The following is a 27,054-nucleotide window of genomic DNA, read 5'->3' as shown; positions in this document are numbered from 1 at the left end:
TTGTCAGTTTGATTTCCGGAAGGTTCCATGCTTATTTTCATGCACAGAGCCCACAATTGCTTGTTGACCCATTTTAACCCCTTTGAGTGTCGTCTTCAAAGTGTAACTGTCCTTGACAATGGAGGAGACCTTCCCATTGTCTGGCCCCACCAGCAATCCTTAACATGGAGCTGAACAGCTTTGAGCCGGAGGAGTTGACGGTGGGCCGGGCACAGAGGCCTCCTGTCCCTGGGTGACTGTGCCAGGCCGTCCCCTCACTTCGGTGGGCGGGCGTATTTCTATAGACGATGACAGACGTTTTGACAGGCACAATATGCTTTGAACTGTTTAGCCCGATGGGCCCTTTGTCCCGGGCTCGCCCAGCAGAGTGGTACATCTCTTATGGATGCTGACGTGCACATTGTCGGCCTTTCATTGAGTGTGGTGAAGCCCTCCATCCCTACCCTGTCTCTTGTCGGGGTCTTTGCAAGCAGAGCGCGCTCCCAGATGGGGAGGCGGGCAGCGCTGTCACGGGGCCTGTCTCCACCGTTCGGCTCATAATGTCCAACAGCTTTATAACCTCAAAAAGAGCTGACATTTGAAGAAAGAGAGAAGTCCCCAAAAGCGAGATTTTTTGCAACTCTTTTGTGCAGGCAGAGCATCGATCTAAACATATATTGGAAATCCTGACATACAGTAAGGCCTGGAATAGTTTATGTTATGCAGTTTTATGTTAATTCGAGAACATAATGTACTCCATTCTATGTGAGTATACGTCCCCAGTGGGCTGAAACACTGCAGTGATTTACGATTTGGTGTGTTTCTGTCAGCTAAAAAGATTTAAACAGCAAGTAAGCAATAAAAGCAGTCACGTTTGGGGGCTACTGGGATTGGCGAGAAATGCAAACAAGCATTGGCAAAGCCAATAGGTCTTGCCTTTGGCTATTCCCCCAAAAAACAGTGTTCTGCTACATGGAAGCTGAATCAGCCACATTTTCCAGGTATACACCTCCAAAAAAGTAATGTGACTGCCATGTGCTTAAAAAACATAATTTTGGTGAAACACCGAAACCGGTCCCAGGATGCTTGTTTCTGGTCAAGGGAGGACCTGGCCTGGCAGTTCAGGCTGGACTGTTTCCATGGGAAACAGGGTCAAGGCTGATTTGCATATGGCTGGGTCTAAACTGGAATGGCGTGGCATGCAAAAAAACGATGGATTTAACCCATGCCTTCAGTGTATAAAAACAATTGCGGGGGAGATAGGTAGGCCATCTATGTTAGATAATTCTTGCCCGCTTCAAACAATTGGCAAGCCACAGAAGCATATTTTGGAACAAATGAGTAATCAGAGTGAGAGAGTAGAAATATGTAAAATGTTGGTTAGACATTATATAAAAACAGCTCCTAGTTTGGAATCATATCTTTTGATTGTATCCTCATGTAACGCAACTGGTGCTCATCTAAAGAGCTCTGATACCCGATTTTGGGTCAAGTTCGCGCTATATAAAACTTCTAAAAATAAATAAACCCATATCTGTGACTGGGGGTGAATGTTCGATTGATTCAGCATTCCGTCCATCATCTGTTCTTTAAAAAAATATAATTTACATTTCCCCAATGCAGAATTGAGCTCTAAGTTCATTTCAGCGCTGAGGCAGGTCAGCTCCTATGAGCAATTCCATATTTTTTCCTCCTTCTTTTCACTGTGGGAAGATCTTTCCGCCGTGGAAAAAACAGTTCTCCTACCCCCCTATAAAGTATGGGAGTGCCCATTCCCTTTCACACTGTGGAAAAGGATTTACTCCAAACTTTGACTTGTGTAAACCTCCGATCATTTCAGGGTAGGAAATAGTTGTGTAAGAAGTGTGCCCCGGCCCCTAAGGCAAACACGGAACACGAGTTTCCTCACCCCGCTGGGTAGTACTGAGAACTGGGAAGTAAGAAACATCCTTAATTAAGGTGCTCTCATCTCCTAAAACCCACAGCCCCAGTGCCACCGAAGCTTCTGCACTTGTGATATTTAAGACCCTCGTGGGAAATGGTCCAGGCGGGGTCTGTGACGGCTCACACACTGATGTGTTTGTGGGCATTTGCAAACTTTCAGGGCCTTGGTCTACCCTCTCCCCACCTACTGTGAGGGATTTACTTCAGCAGAATATTATTCTAGGGTAGGGCTACTGGATTTACGACCACCAGGTCTCTTTTTGTGAGCATTAAGCAGCTGGAATTCCAGTCATTTTTCATTGTGAAAGTACTTTTAGATCTCAAAATGGCATTATGAATGGGGACCTTGGCTTCAGAGTCAGTCAACTATGGTTAGCCATTTGTTTAATTATGTGTTGTACTTTAATAGTGTAATTTAACAGAACCAACTCTAGGTACTTGCTAAGTTGAGGAAGGTGAGTTGGCTGGTGAAATATAAAAAAAACAAAAGAGGAGGAAAACATATCTGATGCTGAAACACTGCTGAACATTAATAGCAAGGAACGGATGCTCAGCAAGTAGACGGGGAACTATAATGTACTACTGCCTTGCCTGTTTGTCAAAAGATGAAGCCATTGCAGGGATCCATGTGTGAATGATTAATTGGTTGTTCCGTTTGTTTCTGTGGCTTCAGGGTGCTTCAGGAGAATGGGTGTGCTTGTAGAACATTGGGGTGGGAGGAGTGTACTGAGCTGGTGGGTGCAAGCAATCTGTCAGTAACTCCAAAACCTCTCAAACTAACTTCCGACGACATGCACTTCAAAAGTGTGGTGCTATTTTTATTACTCCAACAATGCAGTGGAGAGACATTGATACATTTCCGTTACATCAAGGAACCTTGCTCACAGAATATATACATATTATAGAGTCACTGGTAGCATGTCTGTTGTTATGGCTAGGTCACAATGTCAATTGAAATTTTTGTTTTTTTGTTTTCTTAATAACTTTGGCATGATTTGAGGGATCCGTTTGAAAGTTTCCAAAAGAAAAGTTCATCTGATTTGAGTTCGGCATGACAAGTGTACATCCTCTAAGGGGGGGACAAAAATGGAGGTGTCAAAAAGCGATTTTTCTCATTTTAATTTCCAAAGGAATCTGCATGGACATGCAAGTGAACTTTACTCAGTGAAGTATCTTTAGTTGATTCGGTGTGAATACATTCAGTCGTTTTTGAGAAATTAAAGTTTAGAGCCATTTTTAGTGATCTTGAAAGAGTAAAAACGTTATTAAATCTGAACCATTAGTCCATGGAGGTTTGTGAACCAAGGTTTACGGACTTTAAGTGGACACAAATTAAATATAAACTGATTGTACAAAGGTGCCTTTTTTATGTTGTAAGTCTGGGGCCACAGAACCAAAGCACGGTCTATGTATCAGAAGCCAGCTGACTGCTTGGCTGCAACAGAGAGGAATCTGTTGCAGCCACCATCCTGAAAAATACAAATGAAGGAACCCCCTGGCTAAGTATGGTAGGGTGGTGGCCTAAGGGGCCCTTCCTTAAGTCAAAAACAAAAAACAATAATCACACCCACCCTTCAGCATTGCTCTCCATCAATCCGAGGGTACATTTTAAAACTGGATGCCTTGCCTATGAACCACCTACTTCACCTTGTGAATCCTCTTACAATTTCTGTAAGTCAGGGAGGCCAGTGGAGCAGAATCATGTTACACCTTCAAAAACCCACTTTTAAAGCCCAAGGTATCTTTTACTGGTGCCACTTCATCTCTTTGGAACTCCTTCCCAGTTCAGATCAGGCCTGAACCCATCAGCCTCGGCCTCACCTTGTGGAAGAGAGGATGGGGCATATTTGCAACAGGCAGCAATAATTATCGCTGACCTTGTATACCGCATTTTTTTCTATCGCTGGAATATTTCGCCAGGCTAGCGTTGTATTAACAACGCTTAGCGCCATGGCGATGTATAATCCAGCGATAGCGCCCTTTTCCATGGAATATTGCTGGTTTTCCAGCGATGTTCCATGTAAAACGGTGATATGCTTGATGATACGACCCTGTGGTCGTATCACATAAATCCACCTCCCATGTTAGATATGCCTTACTCAGGAATTTAACAGACGTTAAATTCCTGCGTTAAGGCATACTTAGCGCGGTTAAAATAATCGCTTCCCAGCATTGTAAATATCGCGAAGCTGCCTTCGTGATATTTACCCATGTTGTTTCCACAGACCCGCCTACTTTGCATCTCATTAGCGATGCAAAGTTAGGCGTGCTGGAAACGGGAGCAAAATCAGCAAAACACGCAATAGCGTGTCTTTGCTGATAAGGCGATAAAATTATCGCCACTTTTCGGCCGAAAGCGGCGATAATTTTCTATCGCCGCATTGTTAATATGCCCCTAAAACATTCCTTTTCATTATCCACTGAACTGCTGACTCAGACATCATCAAGCTAGTCATCTAGCACACTCTGCATCTTCAAATGCAAACTGATGACAAACACTAACCCTGCCGTTTCCATCCTTGATGGCTACCAATGTTGCTTCCTGTTTTTCTTGTACTTTCAGATTACTATTTAAAGGACTCTAATGCCTTTCAGAAATGGAGTGCTATATTCAACTGAAAAATAAATAAAATATCATTTTAATTTCCAAAAAGTTAACCAAACTGAGGAAACCATGGTTCCTACCCTGCTAGTGAACCGAGGAACACAGCACAGTGTTTATGATGGGACATTGCTTCATTACCAGGTGTTAAGAGAATTAAGGGGTTGAGGTTTCCATTAGCAGAGAACCACTGAACTGGTAGCAGAATTATGGGGCATATCAGCAACAACCGGTGATAATTATCGCTAAGCGCACTTAGCGCTAGGATAATTATCGCCGGCTAGCGTGGATTTTTATCGCTGAGATAGCGTGCTACTAGCAACGCTTATCTCAAAAGCGATAAAAATCCTAGCGCTAACTGCCTAACGTGAGATTATCGCTGGAAATCCAGCGAAAATCTCACAAAATGTGGCGTTAGCTTGTTGATAGGTCCCCTCAAACTTAGCCATGATATCCAGCTTCCATAGGATATCATGGCTAAGTCAGTCCTGAAGCAGGCGTAAGGAAAGTAGCGATAACAGGGGTTATCGCTACTTTTCCTGCCGCTATGCTTCATAGCGTGGGGCTTGATGATAGGAGAAATGTCGCTTAGCGACATTTCTCCTGTCATGTCAGGTCAGGAACGCCCACTTTGCATCTCATTAGAGATGCAAAGCTGGGCGTTTAGAATTTGGGCGCCAATGCAAGGTTTCACGCGTTAGTGTGACCTTGCTAATGAGGCGATAATTTTCTATCGCCGCCTTGTAAATATGCCCCTATGTTGGTTAAGGAGGCCCTGTTTTCTATTGTACCTTAAGTCCCTCTGACAACTTTACCTGATGTGATAGCGTCCCAGTTCTTGTATTCCTCTGCAGTTAAACTGAGCTGCTGAAAGTCAGCCTCTGAGTCATCAGAGAATCCTATGAATATTCCTGCAACTCGGCACCCCGGGGATTTGCCCAGCACGAAGATAGCTTCTAAGACAATGTAAAGAAGTAGTGCAATTGCACTGCAACCCGGCAATAATCGAATGTCACCCCATAGTATAGTAGACCTAATGGATTAAGATAGTTCAGTCAAAATAAAGCTTTCTTAAATGTTGTTTGGAGCTGAAGCTACTTACTGTGCCTAAATGTGAATAAGAAGCATGACTTCATGTTTAAGTGCGCTGTCACAAATCTTCAAAAATGTCACCAGCTGCATTTTTTGTTTTAAAACTCTTACAAAACATGTGAATTTTTGCCTAGAACAAGAATATGATTTATGAGAAGTAAATAGTGGCTCAAATTATTGGCTATGACATTTGTGTATTTTATCATTGCAGTAGCTCTTTTAAAAATGTATAATTTTTCAGATTTTTCAGGCTCTCCCTCTGAAGCGAGATCTCAGGTCTCTAGGCTCAGCATTGAGGAAGCGGATGCATTCGATGAACTTGAAGGGATAATACCACTTACAGGCTCCTCTTTGTCCCAGTGTAACTCCGAAGACTCCAGGAACAAAGACTGCACATCCATCTCAGGTCTGCATCTTTTTGTTTTTTCTAGTTTGGATATCTTCCCTCTATCCAGCTGTGATCACTTTTCAGTGCATGGCATGATATCAGTTTGGTAACAGAAGTATTCACTCACTACATTGATTGAGGGTGGCCTGCACAATAAGGGTAGGACACAAAGCCATGATTGTTCAGATAATCATATGTGTCATGTATCAGTTTCCTTACTGTAATCTTATTAATCTCTCTGTGGTATTTAATTTTTACTTTAATTTAACAAATATCAATACTAAATATAATGACATCTTGTGAATGTTCCTCTGTTGTTTGGTTTGTCAAGATGGATACATATTTACTGAGAATCATGTACCACTGAGTGTATTATTAAGATTGTTTGCAGAGAGGCCAGTCTATAACACAGGCCACAGGGGTGAGGTGCGTCATCACGTGCGAGGTAGAGGAGGCGGAGTCAGCGCTCAGAGAGATAGAACGCAGAAGGCCGGGGCGCCCAGAATTGCATATGGCACTCTTAGACGCTAAAGAGGAAGTGGCGAAGCAAACGGAGAGGCTTAGAAGCTTCAACTACAAGAAGTATCTGGAGCACACGTATGCCGAAAGTGACACATCAGGTTCGCTTTTGGCATGGCTGACGAATAGGGGCACTCCCCTAGTGGAAATAGAGGACAAAGAAGGGACAAGACACTTTACGCCAGACAAGATTAATGAGGTTTTTGCGCGCTACTACACTAACCTTTACACGAAGACGTGCATATGCGAACCGGCAGAAATCAGGGACTATCTAGCTGAATTGCCGCTGACTGTTTTGAACCCTGAGGTGGCGGAATTACTAGGGACTGACATTACGCAGCGAGGAAATACGGGTAGCTATTAAAGGGATGGCACAAAACAAGACCCCGGGCACAGATGGCCTTCCGGATGAATTTTATGCAACATACTCAAATGAGCTGACTCCCCAGCTGGTTGCGATGTAGCGGGAGGCCTGAGAGCTGGGAGAGCTGCCCGAAAGTGCCAGAGAGGCCCTTATTATCCCCATACCTAAGCCTGGGAAGGAGCCTCATGACTACACGGCCTAGAGGTCATTGTCCATGCTGAACATGGATTATAAAATCCTCAGTAAATTCCTAGCAACGCGCCTCCTGCCGCACATGCCCCTACTGGTGCACGCAGATCAGATGGAATTTATCCCAGGGCGGAACACAGCCATAAACATCCGGCGGCTCCTGGCAGTAATGGACTCAGATGGGTATGACAAGCAGGCGGCGGCAGTGTTCACAGTGGACATTGAAAAACCATTCGACAGCCTGGAGTGGCAATATCTATATGAGGTCCCAACCAGGATGGGGCTGGGGGAGGGATTCCTGACGTGGGTGCGACTCCTCTATATGGCCCCTGCGGCCCGAGTGCGCATGGGAAGGACTATCTCAACCAGACTGAGGATGGAGAGAGGCACGAGGCAGGGATGCTCCCTCTCCCCACTCCTGTTTGCCCTGGCCATGGAACCGCTGGCGAGCAGAGCCAGGGGTGGCCGGGACTACCGGGGCTTGCAGACGGCGAAGGGGCACCATTATATCGCACTATATTCGGACAACCTTCTGGTGTTCTTACGCAACACGGCTGAAGAGCTACAGGGCGCGCGCAACATGTTGACTCGATTTGGCACTATGTCTGGTCTCCGGGTCAACTGGCAAAAATCCAGCCTATATCCAATTACACCGGATACCCCCCCACCGCTCACGCTAGAACAACTGCGCAGGGAGCCCAATTGCTTACAGTACTTGGGAGTTAGAATATATCACGGCGCGGCAGACCTGTTGGATGGTAATGTAGGAAGAGCTATGAGGGTGGCAAAAACAGCAATGGACTTCTGGGGAACGCTTCCGCTATCTGTGGCTGGAAGGGTGGCAGTCTTGAAAATGGTGACACTTCCGCGCTTACTATACTATTTCGGAACACTGCTGGTATGGATCCCGCGAGCAATGTTCAAGGAGCTTGAGTCAAAGATAACTTCATTTATCTGGGGTACAAGCAGGCGGGGGGTGGCACTGACAATGTTGTGACGCCCCACGGCAGAGGGAGGACTGGCAGTACCGGATCTCGAGACTTATGACCTAGCGGCACAACTATACTGGCTAATACAGCGGCTAGCGGCAGATCGAGACCCGGACAGGGAGCAGTGCCTTACTGTGCCTGACACAGCCACGCTGGCGAGAATCCTCCTCCGGGTGCGTCGCACCTCAGCTTAGGACACAGCAGAGACTAGGGTGATAGTACGCTGCTGGACCAGGTACCTGAGGAAAGTGGGCGCAGCAGCTCCCTACTCTCCCGATATACCACTCACGATGTTGCGCTACCTCCCGCAGGGGAACCACTGGGCAGGACTGGAGGACTGGGTAGAGGCAGGGCTGTGAGAGATGGGTGACTTATACCACGACTCTGCGCTCCTTCCCTTTGAAGACTTGTGGGCAGCGTGTGATTTGTCTGGGGGTCAGTTCCTGAAGCATAGAGCTTTAACGCGCAGGATTAGGACGCACTGGAAGACTGGGGGCGTTAAGCCAAGAGCATTGGCGGGATGCAGGTATGTTGCGCTATCAGCAGGAAGGATCAAAACAGTGTCCTGCCTCTATAAAGCAATTAAGCGAGTCACGAAGCAACCACTAGAGTGCTTGCGAACTCAGTGGGAAGAGGACCTTGGTAAACAAATACCAGAGAAAGGCTGGGACAAAATCCTAGAACGCACCACAAAGGTGTCTCGGAACGCGCGTTTCAAATTAATTAACTACTGTGTGCTGCATAGAGCATATTTAACGGCGGTTCGCATCTGGAGGTATTTTGGCGTAGAAGCGGCAGCCTACCCCAGGTGTGGAGAAAGAGAAGCGCACATACTCCATATGTTTTGGAGCTGCCCCGTATTGCAAACATTCTGGGGGGAACTCAGACAGATCATAAGCAACCTGATTGACAAAGAACTCCCATTGACCCCAGAACATTTCTTCTTAGGATGGTTCTGTCATAAAGCCAGAAACAGGGTAACAGGAAAGTTTCAGGATCTTGCCTATATTGTAGCTAAGCGGGAAATAGCCAAGAACTGGAAAGCGCCAGGCGGGCCGAGAATCACTACCTGGATGAAAGAGCTCTAAAGATGGCGAGGCAGCAATCACCTATGCGGACTCTAGAACTTGATAACCTCTCCGCACACACCTTCCACATTTCACTTATTAGCACACAGTTTGAGGGGGGAGGGGGTATAGTTTTGTTAAGAAAGGGTATTTGAAGACGGCACATTACAGACTGAGCCAAGGTATCTACAATTGTATGCACCGTTACTGTATAAATGCCAATAAAATATGTTTAAAAAAAAAAAAAGTACTATATTGTTCTTAAAAATTTCTTTGAAGAAAAGTGGCCAAATGCTAAGTTACAAAACAGTGACATTATACCTAAGGGGCATAGTGGTGAAACCATTATTTTAGAGTGTTTTGTGAATACCAGTTTTGAATTCAAAGAGAGAACAGCGGTGGGAAAGATGTATGTATCACAGGAGGGTCCAGCTATATTGGGTTGAGTTCAGCAATATGATGTGAATGTTGTTATTGACCCAAGATCAAGAGAACACGTGTTGGTGGGGCAAAACTCTGAAAGTAAGGAAAAGATGTTACTTGAATATAACACTGTATTTAGTAAAACGTTAGGTAAACTAAAGGGTTATGTACATGAAATAGGAATAAAGGAGGATGCTACTCCCATCAGACATGAGGCTAGAAAAATTCCTATATGCCATTCACAATGAGTTGAAAGAGATGCTGAAGGACATGCAGAGAGAAGGTGTTATTGAGCAGTGGAGATGTCGGAAGTGGCTTTCTTTGGTTGTGATCACTAAAATGAAGGATGGCAAGTTAAGGTTCTCTGTGCACCTTAGATCGTTAAATCAGTGTAAAGTGGTGGACAGTTTTATGCTGCCCAACATTTCAGAAATGGTGTTGATAGTGACTAAGGCTCAATTCTTCACTAGGCTGGACTTAAAATCAGAATACCATCAAATAGCGTTGCATCCCAATTCTTTCTTTTGGACTGGCATCCATTGCCAGTGTGTTTCAACGCATGATGCATAGCTTGTTCAGTGAGTTAGTGTTAGAAATGGGGGTTGCAGAGGTAGGTACCGTTGTCCAAATAGGGACCCTTGTTCCTAGTCAGGGTAAGGGAGTTACACTCCTAAAATAACCCCTGCTCATCCTCTTGGTAGCTTGGCACAAGCAGTCAGGCTTATCTTAGAGGCAGTGTGGAAAGCATTTGCACATAACCAACAGTAATACATTGTAAGCACTACAAAAGGACACCACAACAGTTTAGAAAAATATCCAATACTTTTATATACTTAAGACAAGACCAAAAAGGATAAAAATCCACAATACGGTAGTTAGAAATTTTCAGTTATCAAAATATGCTTGAAAAACAGTTCCTTGATGTCGATAGCTCTGTCCGGGGCTATCACGGCATCGTGAACAAACAAATCCAAACAATTCTGGCTGACCGGGGCGTCGCCGGTCAGCTACGGTGTCGGGAAGACCCGCCAACAGTACCTTTAGAGATACAGGTCATTGGCGACCTCTCGTTGAGCTTCCAAAAGCACGGCGTCTTCAGGCGTCAGTTCCGGAGGTCGGTGCAGGAGTCGTTGGGCCCTCGAAGTCACACGTGTTGCAGATCGAACTCCTCTCTGTTGAAGTCAGGAGCGCTGGCATCGGCAGGCGTCCGGTGCTGCGGTGCGAAGTGCAGTGGGGCGGCGTGCGGTGCCCTAAGGTCGCGGTGCCAGCAGCGGCTCAGTGGCGGTGTTAGAAGTTGTCGTTGATGAGACCAGGGTCACAGTGCGAAGTGAATGCGGTGCTTGTCGTGGTGCTGGCAGGTCGCGGTGCAAGCAGCGGCGTTGTAGTTGCTGGTGGCACTGGCGTCAGTAGACCAAGGCTGCAGTGTGGGATGAGAGCGGTGCATCATGTAACTTTATGAGCGGTGCCTTCGAACCACGGTGCAAGCAACGGAGTTGATTTCGGCGTGGAGTGGCATCGGCGGGGATACCAATGCGGTGTCGTGAAGCAAGGCGATGCAGAGTGCGGTGCCCACAGGTCGCGGTGCGAGCTGCGGCTCGGTGGCAGCGTCAGCAGGCGGTGAGACGAGGGTCACGGTGCGGCGTTGTGGCATTGCCCTCTGTGGTGCCTTCAGGACACGGAGTCGGCAGCGGCATCATAGACGGCGCCGGGCTGCTTTTTCTTCTGCTGAAGCACAAAACACACAGTTCCCAGTGCTGAGGGCAGAAGAACTTGAAGTCTTTGTTGTTCCCGAGACTTCTTGAACAGGGTGCAAGCTCTACCTCAAGCCCTTGGAGAAACTCACTAAAGAAGATTGTAGAAAGTTCAGTCCAGTCCTTTCACTCCCTAAGACAGAATCAGCCACTGCAGGCCAACACAGCAAAGCACACAGCAAAGTGGTAGTTCCTCCGGCTCGTCTTCTTGGCAGTCTTCTTGGTCCAAAAGAGTTCTAAAGTTCAGGGGTCTGGGCCCCAATATTAATATCCCAAAATCCTTTGCTCTCTTAGGCAGAGAGTGTCTGTGCCCAGCCAGAACCAGTTCTGCCTTCTCTGGTGTGGTTTCCTGGTAGGAGGTGGAGACGGCATCGTCAGAGGCAGACCAGGCCCATTCACGTGCAGGAAATCTCACCCCCTACTCTAACCACAGCCCAAGTCTATTCAGCCCTTTCCTGACCCACCTAGACTATCCGGAGCCACTCCTGCTTCTAAGCCCCTGTCATCCAAAACCCAGACAGTCAATCCACAAACCCAGCAGAGGCACACTGGATAGTTAGGCAAGAAAATACCTACTTTCTAAAAGTGGTATTTTCAAACACAGAATGTAAAAATCACCTTCACTAAAAGATGCATCTTTAGATTCTGAGTTCAGGCCTACTAAACTTTATATTCCTACCTAGTTCCCAGGGCCAGTTATGTTTATAAGATTTTATAAACAAACTCCCCATTCTGTCCTATGGGGAATAGGTAGCCTTGCTATAGTGAAAAATGAAATTGGCAGTAATTCACTATCAGGATATGCCACACACACCAGGGCATGTCCTACCTTTCACATACACTGCACACTGCCCACAAGGTAAGATTAGGGCCTGGCAAGTGGGTGCACTTGCCCAGTCGAAATGGCAGTACCAGATTGCACACAGGCTCTTCAATGGAAGGCCGGAGTTACATTTGCAGGCTGTTTGGGTGGGTTGCACAATCGTGTGCTGAAGCCCACCAACAGCATTTGATTTACAGGCCCTGGCACACACAGTGCACTTTACTAGGGACTGACATATAAATCAAACAGGCCACTCATGGAAATACCAATCCACAACACATTTTACCACAAGAGCACTTGTACTTTACCACTGATCAGCAGTGAGAAAAGTGCGCAGAAACACTAAGCCAGCACAAACAGAGTCAAAACCTGGAGGTCCGAAAGCAAAAACTCAGGGGAAACACGTCAAAAGATGCCAAGTCTAACAGTTAGAAAATGTTAAATTCTTCCAGGATGACATTTTGATTGCAGGGGTGACAGAAGGTGATCATAACAGTACATTAGTAAAAGTACTTAAAGTGCTTAGTGAAGTGGGATTGACACTGAGAAAAGAAAAGTGCATTGGACCCCAATACCTCAACAAGAGAATCTCCTTCCACATACCCAAGAGAAACCTCTGATCCGACAACCTCGCCCTCGCAGAAACCCCACGCATACGCAAAGCCAAGACAGGTGGAAGAACCTTCTCCCACATAGTGGCCAAGACCTGGAACGAGCTCCCGATCGACATCAGACGCACCCCCTCCCTGAACATCTTCAGGAAGACGCTGAAGACCTGGCTCTTCGACTGAACGGAGCTGCAAAACCCCTTCCCCCCACAGCACCTTGAGACCCTCACAGGTGGGTAGCGCGCTTCACAATCCCCTGATTGATTGATTGAAGTTTGTATTGAAGGAAATTGATTACTTGGTTTACACCATCTTTGAGCATGGGGTTAAACTGAAAGAAGATTTGCTGAAATCAATAGGATTAGCTGCCACACCCACAGGAAAGGATCAGTTAAGATTTTTGATAGGTTTAGTTAATAACTTTAGATAATAACTTTGCTGACAAAAGTGAACCTCTGCGAGATATACTAAGGAAGGGTAGGCAATTTGAGTGGGGAGAGAAGCAAGACAAATAATTTAAAGGGATAAAGAATGAGATTGTAAACTCAGGAATATTGACCCAATTTATGCCTGGAAATAAGACTATTCTCACGGTTGATGCTAGTGTTCATGTTGTTGGAGAGGTTCTTTCTCAGGTGAAAGAAGGGGAGGGAAAACCAGTGGCATTTGCTTCATGGATACTCCATAGAGCTGATCTAAACTATGCTGTGATTGAAAGGGAATCCTTGGTTGCTGCATGGGGAGTTCAGTATTTTTGCACATACTTGTGGGGGGGCGCAATTTGTATTAAAAATGGATCTTAACCATGAGTAAAAACTTTGAGTCCAGGAGGGGCAGACAAGGGTTCTTCTCATTTGATGTGGTTTGCTTCAAGATTACAAGACTACATATATAGAGTTGAAGATGTTGCTAGATGGAGGAATAAGCAAGCTGACTGCTTGTCAAGACTACTGCTTGAGGTTGAAGATGAAGGTGTGGAAGGGGAAGATGTAGTGTGTATGGTGGCGAGTGTAGAAGATGCTGCAGAAGAAGGGTTTACTGCAGTTACCTAAGAGGAGTGGCAACGAGGAGCCGATGAGGATGTTTTTGAATACTTAGTACGTGGTATTTGTGAGGTTTGGAGGCAAGAAGGTGATGTAAGTCCTGCTTTAAGGAATAATGTTAACTTACAAGAGGAACTTAACATAGGAACAACGCATTGTTTACTATTGAGGTGTGAAAGATACGTGCTTCCAGAAGGTGTAGGGAAAAAATCTTTTTTTATGGCGCATAAAGGCCACTTAGGACAAACTCTTACCAAGAAATGTCTAAAGGACAATTATTGGTGGTCTGGAAATGGATGGGGATGTAAAAGATTGGGTTGGAGAAGTATTTATTATGTAGAGAGAGTGAGAAAAGAATGAAAGTTGAAATAAAATTATGGGTTTATTTAGTGAAAGAGACAGTGGTAATGTATGGGAAAAATTATGTTTGGATTAAATTGGTCCCATGGACTACTTGAGTGAGAATGAAAAGTTTGCCATCCTTTTGAAAGATGTCTATTCCAGGTGGGTAATAATAGAATTTTTAAAGAACATCAGGACTAAGAATGTTATAACAATTTTGAGACAATGGACAAAGGATTTCCCGTAGAAATTTTACCCAAGCGGTAGCTCGTGCTAGCCAACTTAAAGTTGGGGAGCGGGAAAAAAACTCTGCTGTGTAACACAGAGTGGAGAATTCTCCACTCCACGATCTCCACAGAGAGCAGGACACTCTGCTAACTCTGCGAATGAAGCGGAGTTTACCGCTCACGCCTAGTTATGATGTAATCAAGAAAGAGGTTGCCGTCACTTGGCATTCCACAGAATTATATTGAGAACCTGGATTATCCCTTGTCCAACGAAGAACATTTTTACGCCTTGGATTCTATTGGAATTGATCATTATACCTAAAAGATTTATTTTTATGCCTCATCATAACATCCTGGGGATGGAAGATTGAGACTGAAACTCTGTTTGGAGAACTTAATCAGCGCCTTCTTTGTATGAACTGCCAGTGTTTCAACTTCCACGTGTTAATTACTAACATCTGCCATACTCCAGGTGTTTACATACAAATTCTCCACATCATAGAATATCATTGCTCCTCCCTAGTGTCTGTTGATGTTTCTATCTGAGGTTGCTACTCCCCACCCTCTTCCAGTACAAAGCAGCATCCATCACCTTGCCACTATATGCACCAGTATTTATTTCGATACACCTGAATTTATGCCCACAGCTCCAGAAATACATACTACCATCAGCATTTTACACCAGTGATTCATCCAGTGATTCCTCTCTTTCTGTGCAGAACTTTTGCTTCAGTGTGAAACATAATTCAGTATAGAGTTGCATGCACTACTCTACCTTTGTATACGCCAGCCATTCCAGTGAAACAGGTAGTATTCCCACACTGACACAATTATACCTGCATCCTAATCCTTCCTTTTAATTCATCAGAAATTAATTGTGTCTTCTCCTCTAAACTATTTGACCAGTAACCACAACCTCTGAAAAATGCACAAGTATTCTCCTAGACAGTGTCATCATGCACTGTTCCATCATACAAACAGTCCTCTATTTTGCATCCAAAATATACCTATTTTCTCCCTGAATTCTGTACTCTTACCTCCCTAATGGCACTGCAATTTCCCCCTTGCCCTCAGTGCATTTTAAGCTAAATCTCAACTAGACATCGGCCCTTATTACAAGTGGCCCTGAAAATGAGCCAGATTTTCTCCATCCCTGGAGTTACCGATGCTTGGGGTACCAGTAACTCCAGGGGTAGGGAATATCCAGTCAACACATATTTGGACCCTCAGGACTCACTAAGAAATGAGGGATTAATGGAAAGCAGTAATTCTGGGCCAGATTCACCTGCTTATTTCTTTCATCCCCTGGACTTTCACACAGTTATGTCTGTTTGAAGGCAATCCACCTCAAGCTCGCTTTTGTCTTAGCAGGGGGAAAGGGTTTGCCTGAGGCTCAGCAGAGTGTGCTTTGTGACTATTTAAATCTGCTCTTAGGGTCTAAATTGTGTTTGTAAAATTTATGTAGCACTCATTTGTGGCTAGAAGAGTAAGTTGTTTATGTGTGTGGAAAGCAGTATTGTTAGTGACTTAGATTTGACCCTTACCTGCAGAGATTTGAACAGCAACTGCAAAGTGTGGATTGAGCCTATATGTCTCCAAGGAGAATCTGACTTGAGGAACCCCCTTCCCAGCAGCCTGGGCTTAAAGTCACATGCCCCATATACAAGTTTCCTGCTGGTTGTTACATCTGTGCTCTGCTTGGTTTCTATATCTAGGGTTTCTATTTAACTTAGTGCTTCGGGTTGGGATTCTGATTGTTGATAGGTCTGGGGTTCTGATTGGTTACGGGGGCTATGTTTCCTTTGAACTTAGAACTTAGGGTTCTGATTGGCTGATGCATCTGGGGTTCTGATTGGTTGCTGGGGCTAGGGTTTCTAGTGGACTTAGTGTTTGGTTTCTGATTGGCTGCGAGGGCTAGGGCTGTGATTGGTTGTACGGGCTTGATTTCCTATTGGTACTAGGGTTTAGGCCTACTGTTCTGATTGCTTAGGGTTAGGGTTATGATTCCCATTGGCCAAAGGTGTCACCTGATCACTCGGGCTATTTAAGCTTAGGGCTCAGGGCGTCTCAGCCCGGGCATTGAGGCTAAGGGCGGAGAGGACAAGGGCAGTTGCCTGTTTGGGCCTGCTCTGTACTGGTCAGGCCTAGGGCCAGAAATGGTGCCCTTTATTCCATTTACCATCACCCACCTTAACCCATCCAATTCCACAAACATATGAACACATTCACAGCAAATGCACTTTACTCAAGTCAAGTCAAGTCAATAATCTTTATTCGGATAAAAAAAAGATATCCGTTAAAGATACAGTTCATACAACAATGTTAGACTCCATTAAAAGTGATATGAATCAATTATACACATTTCCAGTAAAATCAATGATATAAAATCCCTATATATAAACAAGTTAAAAGGATAAAAACGAACAATCCAATACAGTAAGCCTTTATATACGACAATCATTCATAGAAAGGGGTAAAATATATCTATGTGCATCAAATCATTCCCAGACAAATTGTCCACTGTCTGCTTCAGGGGGCCTCTCCTTTGGTCAATCTTAATTTGACTGCAAGTCGCAAAAAATGCACAGTGCTAAATAAGACAAAAGGATCAATCGACATTTTAAGGAACAGAAGGGCCACTTTGGCCTGTCTAATTTTAGCTCGTTTTAGGACTGTTTTTAAAAACCGGGACCTTGGTAGTGCGTAAAAGGGACAGAGTAGGACGAAATGTAGGGTGTCCTGCGGAGATCGCTGATCGCAGCCGCAGCACCCTTTTGTCCTAACATCGCTCACAAAGCCAGCGGGGACTGACAGAATGTGATGCAAAAGATTTAACCTAAATCTAGTCATCAGGAATCTATCCTGTTTGTTGTATGTGTTAGACAGGTAGACTTCCATCCCCACGGAGGTTTTTGTGAGCTGATAGTCACGGACACTATGTTTTCGGCCTTCTATTTCCTCTCTTGCCCTGGCTATATGTCGTAGGTGGTCAGCCTTTGTGAGAACCAGGTCATTTTTGGCCAGTGTGGATGGGTTGTTGAAAAAGGGTGCGTGGCCCGATAAATCTAATGCCTCCCTAATGTATTTAAGCCAGGGTATTAGCAGGCCCTTATCCCCCCTCATACAATCCTCCAAGATTTGTCTAGTTAACAATGCCTCGGGATTTGTCCAGATCTTGATCCAGCAAATTAACGGATTGAGCTGTATCCTGTCAACGAGGTGGGGAATGCCCAGTTCCTCGTGGGCGATATATGAGGGGATACATTGGGGCACTTGCAATAATCTCCTTAGGAACTTATTTTCTTCCACTTGGATTTTGCTTGGATCTATGAAACCCCACAACTCGCTCCCATACAGAGTCTTAGCACAGCAAACTGACCTATATAACTTTACTATTTCATTGGGCGACCACCGACCAAGTCTACTTGCATAGTTCATGATTGACCCCACTGCTCTCGGGTGTTGACTACATTTGTGCTTTGCAAGGAGTTTGAAAGAGAGGTCCTTATCGAACATGATCCCCAAATAGTTAAAGGTTTTTACCTTCTCAAGTTTATGGGTGCCTATAGAGAAGGTGCAATTCCTTAAAGGCGTTTTGCCCGCTTCCATGACATAAGACTTTGATAAGTTGGGAACTAAGTCTAAATCTGCCATGAAACGTACAAAGCCGCTGATGAGGGTTTGCAGGCTCCTTCCTGTGCGTGCCAGGAGTACCGCGTCATCTGCATAGAGGAGGACTGGTATACTTCTCCTCCCAATGCAGGGACAATCGGCCTCCAGCTCTCTGAGTGCTTTGTCAAGTCCATTAATATAGAGCGTGAACAAAAAAGGGGCGAGGATGCACCCTTGTCTCACCCCTCCACTGCACCCAAAGTCCTCTGTCACTTCCCCTCTCTCGCCAAATCTGACCCGTGCCGTGGTATTTAAATGAAGTGTTTGTAAGATGTGAATCAGGCCAGGTTCGACGCCCATCACATCCAGGATCTCCCACAGTCGTCTTCTGTTCACGCAGTCGAATGCTGCTGAGAGATCCATAAAAGCCAGGTAAACGGTGCCTTCCCTGGCCACAGTGTACTTCGCTATCAGAAGATACAGATTAAGGCACTGATCAGTGGTAGAACGCCCGTTTCTAAACCCGTATTGCACATCCGTGATGATGTTATTTTCATCGGCCCAAGTCAACAGACGGTTTAAAACAGCTCTTCCTAAAATGTTTGCCGAGACATCAATAAGGGAAATTGGGCGATAACACTGCGGGTCGTTTTTATTGCCCTTTTTGAATATGGGTACGATCGTAGCCGTAGACCAGGATCTAGGCATGCCTACTTCAGTGGCTGTGTTCAGCACCCTAGTCAATACCGGGGCCCAGAGATCTACCTGGCTTTTAAAAAGGTCGGGGGTATCCCATCTGGGCCTGGGACCTTCCTCATCACCAGGCCCTCAATTCCCAGTTTGACCTCCTCGACCGTGAAATGAGACCAATCATCACCAAGTGATTCTATGCCACTATTTGGCAACTCCTCCGACTCACCACGGTTATATAGGCCACTAAAATGCGCCATCCATTCATCTGGCAAGATATGGGAGGCCACCTGAGGCTTATTTGGGGGTTGAAAACATGGAGCGTTTATAATCCTCCAGAAGCTGGTCATGTCGTGGAGCTCTGCGGCCTCTTTCAGGGATTCCCAGGCCTCTGTTTGTAGGAATATTTTTCGCAACTTCGTTGCCTTTTTGTACCGGGCCCTACACGCTGCAATCTCTCCTCTATTCCTAGGGGCCATTTTTAGGTCCCTGTGGGTTCTAGAGCAGTTCTTATCCAACCATCTAGGGCAGAAATCTGCCTGGGGCCTTGGTTTGCTTCTTAAGAGGGTGTCTATATGCTGTGCGGTGCCCTCAAACGCTGCAATCAAATCCGCCCCCTCAACAGTGGGGTCTAAACATCTCCACAAGTGATTCTCGGCATTGGCAAGGAGAGCTCTATGGAGTTGTTCTCCATCTATATTTTCCCATTTAATTCTTCTTCCTTGATCCTTTGCCTTGAATTCACCCGTGGTGGTCCTTCTATCTGTTTTGGTGCCTGGGAGAATGTCCACTAGGGACATGACCAAGGGGTTGTGATCGCTAAACGCGCTGGGTTCTATCATAAACTGGCCTATTCTGTGTATTAAGACAGTGGGGATGAAAATGTAGTCTATTATTGAATTACAGCCTCTTCCTTTAAAGGAAGGGGCTATATCATCAGAATTCCCCCGATCAATCAGATCCATTGTGTGGGTTAGGGCGAACTCACTCAATATTGTGCTCAGGGAAAAACCCTCTCTGGAGTGCTCCAGGTGCCAACCCTTAATAGAGGGGCAATTATCCCAAGTGCCACCCTCCCATTTCAGATGTGGGCACTGATGGCAATTAAAGTCGCCCATAAGAATTATTTGATAGCCCTCGTCCCCTGAATTCTGAAGGGTGGCCAGTCTTTCCTCTAATTCCATCAAATTTGTTAATGATTGTCCCGCATTATAAAAGTTTATAAAAATCAGCTTTTGGCCCACCGATGAGTATTTTATGCCCTGGAGGCAGGCAGAGTCCCACCCCAAATCTTGCCATTTCCCCTGCAATGGCAATGCTACATACGTGACTAGTCCGCCTTTGGCTCTTCCCATATTGGATTTCTGGGCTGGCACAAAAAACATTTTATATCCTTCCAGGAATGGGACAGTTTTGTTAGTTTCCCATGTTTCCTGTAGGCAAATGATTTGAAAATTTGTTATAAATGCTAACCATTCAGTATTTTGGATCTTGGTTGCGAGTCCTGAGATATTCCAGGAAATAATCCCCAAATCCCTAAGGTTTGGAGCTATACCCCTAATCTTGCTAGGCATCGTTCTTAGGGGGGGGCTCTTGTCCAGACCGTGTGGCGTTTTCGGCCTGGCTTCCGTTTCCGTCCCTTGCTCTACACCAGGGACGGCTGCTGCCACTTGCTCCGGGATCCCTTTAGCGTCTACAGTGTAGCCCAAGGTAGGATTTGCCAGCTCAGACACCATGCTCCCTAATTCCAACAGTCAGTCCTGTTCGTCCAATGCGGAGGGACAAGAGAACGGTGCAAATCTATTAGTGTCAAATACAGGTGCCACCTCCCTCCGATTTTTGGGATGCCAGGGCCCCCGCCATCCTTGCCCAATGTCAGGTATATTGTTTCTATAAAAAAAGTGCAAGGGTAGCATGGATATACATGACTCTAAACCCCCGTTCATGTGTCGGTTGTCAAGTAGTTCTCTCACCATCTCGGGGTGTCTAAAATTAACTATGATGCAGTCACCTGTAAATCTTTTCGCACTATTCCCGATCCAAGCCACCCTCCTAGCCATTAAGATGTGCCTGTGTTGGAGCCTCAACCCATGTGATTTGTTACGCACCCAGTGTACGGTCTTATTTATCAGGGTGCTAGTTGATTCCTCGACATCTTTATTAAGGCCTGGGACGCCTACTAACACTAACGTGTAGGGACTGGATGCAGGGGGTAAATCAAGAATCGGGAGGCCTGGGGTATTCTGAGCGCAGACAGTGTTGTTACTAGTGTTGGTCCAGGCTGCGTTCTCATTTAGGCCACAGGGAGCGATGTTTGGGTCAGGGGGGCTGCATGTATTACCCTTGGATTTTAGTCCAGAGTACCTATTACCAGTGTATGCTTGTGCTAAAGTGGCTTCCCTACAGTTACTGGGTTCAGGTTCATTATTAAAGGTGACCGTTTTGTCACTGGCAACCCTATGTGACTCCTCTTCGTTCCCACCACCCTCTTGCCTCCTCTGTGGAAAAATCCCATCTGGCTTTTCAGAGACTGGTTCTACCAACCTCCTTATCGTACATTCCAAACTGGAAATTGCCAATAATACCGGGCCTAGATGTTGGACTAATAGCTGTTCCAATTTTCCTTCCAGTGCTGTAGTGGCTTCATACAGCCCTGTCGAGCCATTTATGGTTTTGACAGGTTGGGCATTTAGAGCACTCAAGATTCTTGGTGGTCTTGGTTGGTCCTCTGCGACTATTCCTACTCACGGGATTAGGGGTGTGCATCCCTCCTGTGGTTACTGGGCCTGGCTGTAATTGAGATCTTTTCGATCGAGTTACCACTTCCCTGGTAGGCGATTGTTTGGATTCAGTAGCTGCTACTGTTGGGAGTGCACTAGGCCCCCCCCTTTCTGCTTCTCCTAAGACAGTGTCAGGGTGTTGAGAGCCAGCAACTTGCGGCACCCTGGGAGTCGGGGAGATAATTATGGCAGACGGGCTTACTAGATCTAGGGACCCCCGTGGGCTAGGGTCCGCCACCTGCAAGGGGTCGGGGAGAGTTCCTCCCGGCGTTACACTGAGGGCTAAGTTTCCCAACGAGGACCGTTTCTTGGCTATTAAAGAGTCCAGGGAAAGCCGCTTTTCCGTCAGTAAGATTTCATGAGCAAGTAGGGACTCCGCTCTTACAATAAAGGCGTCCAGAGTCCCCTTGACCCCTCCCTCCGCCCTGGACTGAGGATTCTTACTCTTTACCATGGTGATGAGGTGAAGGGCGGGCCAACTATAAATTTGATGGGCACCGAAGGGGCGGTGCGGCACACAACAGAGATCTCCCACCACTGCCTCAAACCAATATATAAGGCGTGGTAGATACGGGACTTTGACAGCAAAAAAGCGGAAATAGTCAGCGGTCAACAATGTACAATAGATACACCCAATATTGCAGCAACCGCTGCGACAGTCTCAGTGTCCCGAATCCTGTAGCAGTGGTTAAGTACTTGCCTTGCAGGACAATGTCTGGTAGGAGAGGGAGCGAGATGAACGATTTGACCCGGCCCGGCCTCTTCCGGCCCCGGACGGCCACAGACGGCCCGCCCTCTGCCCGGGCTCAGCCCGGCGCTGCCCGCGCGCGTCCCGCGAAGCGGTGAATCCTCGCGGCTTTTGAGCGCCTCCCGGCGCGCTGTGGGCGGAAGTGCCCCTCTCGGGATTCTGGGAAATGTGGTTCCGGCCTCGCACCGCTCGTCACACCAAGTGCTGCTGCTCAGGGCCACCAGGCACCTCGCGACCTCACGCCTTCAAAAGTTAATATGCGGATCAGCCCCCGCTCCAAAGGGGAATCCTCGCGGCTTTTGAGCGCCTCCGGGCGCGCTGTGGGCGAAAGTGCCCCTCTCGGGATTCTGGGAAATGTGGTTCCGGCCTCGCGCCGCTCGTCACACCAAGTGCTGCTGCTCAGGGCCACCAGGCACCTCGCGACCTCATGCCTTCAAAAGTTAATATGCGGATCAGCCCCCGCTCCAAAGGGGAATCCTCGCGGCTTTTGAGCGCCTCCGGGCGCGCTGTGGGCGGAAGTGCCCCTCTCGGGATTCTGGGAAATGTGGTTCCGGCCTCGCGCCGCTCGTCACACCAAGTGCTGCTGCTCAGGGCCACCAGGCACCTCGCGACCTCACGCCTTCAAAAGTTAATATGCGGATCAGCCCCTGCTCCAAAGGGGAATCCTCGCGGCTTTTGAGCACCTCCGGGCGCGCTGTGGGCGGAAGTGCCCCTCTCGGGATTCTGGGAAATGTGGTTCCGGCCTCGCGCCGCTCGTCACACCAAGTGCTGCTGCTCAGGGCCACCAGGCACCTCGCGACCTCACGCCTTCAAAAGTTAATATGCGGATCAGCCCCCGCTCCAAAGGGGAATCCTCGCGGCTTTTGAGCGCCTCCGGGCGCGCTGTGGGCGGAAGTGCCCCTCTCGGGATTCTGGGAAATGTGGTTCCGGCCTCGCGCCGCTCGTCACACCAAGTGCTGCTGCTCAGGGCCACCAGGCACCTCGCGACCTCACGCCTTCAAAAGTTAATATGCGGATCAGCCCCCGGCATTGAGGCTAAGGGCGGAGAGGACAAGGGCAGTTGCCTGTTTGGGCCTGCTCTGTACTGGTCAGGCCTAGGGCCAGAAATGGTGCCCTGTATTCCATTCACCATCACCCACCTTAACCCATCCAATTCCACAAACATATGAACACATTCACAGCAAATGCACTTTACTCATTTACTACAAACAAATTCTAACCACTTTTTATTGTCTCAATAACCACTGCAAAACCCTACAAACCACACCCATAAACCTTTCTAACCCAGCTACCACAAAATGACAACATCACTCTCACACAAAACACCACTCTGTCCTATACCACTAACAAATCTACACTTTAACAACACAACACAAATCCATACTACATATAACTTTAATCCATACAGACACCCACTTCCTGTTCATACAAAGCATGATCTCTACCCTCTACTCACTCCTAACAGACTCCTTTCTGTCACCACCAAACCTATGCCCAATCCTTCATCAGTTCATCCACAGACACCCCTTTCCTCTTTTTATGCAAAACGCACAACCAAACAATCCTAACACTCGACTCCACCACACATATTACCTCTTCCAGCTATCAAATCTAACACATACACTCTTAACTCTTGCCTAGCCCCTCTCGCACACCACATACACTCTTTTCCAAATCACATCACCGTCCCCATTACCATTCAACTTCTCCTCACCAACAATACTTTACGTACATATTCTTCTCAGAAAACCACTACATCATCTTCTCCTCTTGCTACTCCACAAAAAAACACAACACACACACCAGCACCACAAATATCACACACACTATTTTATAATACAATCCATCACAAACAAAAATATGCACCCACTCCCACCTTCCTAAGTACACAAATAATGCACACCCAAAACCATCTTTACTGCAAAGCTTTCTCTCTTCCCCCACATCTAACACAAATGCACCCACACAACAGCTCTCATTCGACCGCCTCTCATCCATTGCACAACTCAGAGCCTTACAACATGACCCACATTCTGCACCACCACCCCTAACTCATACACCTTCCATCCTAAACAAACACAAACACAAACAAAATAAAAACAACATGCCACTCTGCACACCTTTCCATATCCATGTCTATTGACCAACAAGTCTACAGTACAAAAACAACACAGCTCACCAACTCAGTGTCAACCCTCATCTCCACCGCCTACACACAAAGACCATTCAAAATGCCTTCCAAGCCTGCTGGATGAAGAATACAATATGGAAAAGCAACACTATTGCTATCCACATTCAGCTAATACCAGCACTAATGACACACCCGCTAGAAGTTAAAAAAATACTGCTCGCTCTTTTAGAAAACAAAGTAACACCCTCACTAAAACACAAACTGTAAACTGGCTACTAATAAATGTTTGATCACTCTCTAAAAACAAGCATCACATCTGCAACCTACTCACTTACACACAACTTGACTTACTCTTCATAACTGAATCATGGTTGGGAGATGACATGACTCCAGTGTTGCATGAAGCCATTCCTCTGGTCTATCAAACTATCACACAAAATTGTATAGGCAAAAAAGAGGTGTAATAGCTGTTATATAAAAGTAATGAATAAATCTCACCAACGCTGATGACGTCGCCATACAAGATTGTGAGGCCCTCTTCACCAGATGCAACCCTACAGCATCTTCCTTCTGTAACTTCCTTCTTCTTTACAGACCTCCACCTAGCAATGCAACATTTCCAGACACCTTTGTAGATGCAGTTTCAAACCTGATAACACTAAACTCCAACCTATGCATTCTTGGTGACCTAAATATTTGGCTTGACAAACCCAAAATGCAGTATCCAAAAACCAACATCACTGATCTAGACACACTGTACCTACATCAGATCATCCACAAACCAACACACATCTCTGGGCCCATCCCAGATGCCATTTTTGCTAATCCAGAACCAGTTACCTTTCAAAAGATGACTCAAGTCACATGGACAGACCACCATTTGCTAGCTTTCCAACATAAAGCACCACAAAGCAACACACCTAAAACCACCTTACATGCATCCACCTATTGACCGTGGAACAAACTCAGTTTTGAACACAGAAACACAAGTAACATCCAACACAGATCTGGACACAATAAATTCTGCTTAAAAACTATATGAGTGGCCACAGGAAATGTTTGATATCCTAATACCACTCAGAACAACAAAACAGGACAAAAGAAAACAGGCACCTTGGAGAAATACAGAATTAATAGAGATAAAACAGAAAATTAGTAAGCTTTTTAAAAAATATAATTTTTATTGTCACACATGATCATTGAATAATTATTCCCGATCACATTTAAATGAAATACATTAAATACATTTGCCGAGGGGTACATCCATTTACAGACAACTCCCTTTCAAATGTTCAGGGTAACAAGCAAAAAACATAAAACTTACTTAGGAATTAGATAAATGAATAAAATAGACAGCTCCGCCTAAGATGTATTATTACTCCTATTCAAGTAAATGGATCCTAACTAAAAGTAGATTACAGACAACTATAGTAAAAAACAAAAAACAAATTCATCTTAAATCATCATAACAATCCCAACTGAGCCTACTCCATATACGTTCAAATTTATAGCGTAATCCCCTAGTCCTGGCTAGCGCAAGTTCCCTCTCATATATTTGCTTCTTGATTGCCCACCATTCCACTACCCTTGGGGGGCATCGGAGAGATCCATGCCCTAGCCATACACAGCCTGGATGTCACAATAATAATGGATAAAAGGCATTTTAATCCTAGACCTGCTTCCGCCCTGTACCCAAGCATGATCTTTTTATGAGTAAGTTGCAAATCCAGGTCCAGACAAATCTTAAAGATCTGGCTCACCTCTTTCCAGAACATCCCCAGTTTTGGACAAATAACAAACATATGTAGCAACTTCGAAGCCACCAATCCAGCCCACCTTGCTATTGAGTCAGTGGTACAATATAAGATACACACATTTCTAAATTGCTGAATTCATAAGCTTATAGAGTTATCTCACAGTGCACCAGGAAGTAATCCCTAATATGTAAGTATTAAAAAAAATGGCCAATGGGGAAGATCATAAGAGCTTTGCAGACTATAAAATGTTCAAAACCCATCACATCATATAGTTGTCCCTATCGCTCAACCCTATAGCTAGCCCAGGTCTTCCCAATTAAATTATGAAATGCTTCTGGGAGCATTGGATTCTCCCACAAAGGCAGATTCGCATTTATAAGAGGTAGGGCGTATTTAGATGAAATTTCACGCTATATGTAACTATGTCTCTAACGGCCTTAAATCTGACTCTTTAAAGGAGCTGGGATCATTAGATCTTTGTAGGAACATTCTACTGCCTGGTTCAAGTGCAAAAAATAACAAAAAGCAGTGGAATATGGATTACCCACCTACAGAAGGCATCCAGCAAATGCAACCCAATAATACAGCTTAAAATCAGCCTTTTCATTTTTTAATAACAGGTTGTAATAGGGGCTCATTATTTAACTTCACTTACCTGCTCCACCTGTTAGAAAGCTGCAATTCACGTGGCACAAAATTAACCCCTTCAGCGTGGCGCGGATTACCGCGCCGCGCTGAACGTTCCGTGCGCGGGCGGCGCAGTGACAGAGCGGTTCCGTCATGCGCACAGCGCAACCGACGCGCATGACGGAACCGCTCCGTCACTGGCATCGAAAGGGTTAACAGCAATCACGACAAACTTCACCTACAGAAATGTAACAGATTATAGAGGTCAGCAATCAAAAAAGCTATAAAAAGTTACTATTGTGACAGAATTAAAAATGCTAAGTCTTCATAAACCTAAACGCATAAAAGCAACTCATCCC

The 27,054-nt window shown here is 45.8% G+C and overlaps 1 protein-coding gene across 1 annotated transcript in view; it reads left to right on the top strand.

Annotated features, from left to right (window-relative positions):
* The window catches only part of LOC146855442 (uncharacterized), a 181,448-nt gene that overhangs the window by 78,666 nt on the left and 75,728 nt on the right, over positions 1 to 27,054 (top strand). Inside the window, exon 3 of the mRNA XM_085650608.1 lies at positions 5,859 to 6,023. Within this exon, the coding sequence (XP_085506734.1) occupies positions 5,859 to 6,023 (165 nt within the window). The remainder of the gene's footprint in view (positions 1 to 5,858; positions 6,024 to 27,054) is intronic.

This window comes from Triturus cristatus, chromosome 4_1 (assembly GCF_964204655.1).
Source record: "Triturus cristatus chromosome 4_1, aTriCri1.1, whole genome shotgun sequence".
Lineage (NCBI taxonomy): Eukaryota > Metazoa > Chordata > Amphibia > Caudata > Salamandridae > Triturus > Triturus cristatus.
This window is presented reverse-complemented; position numbering and strand designations above follow the sequence as displayed.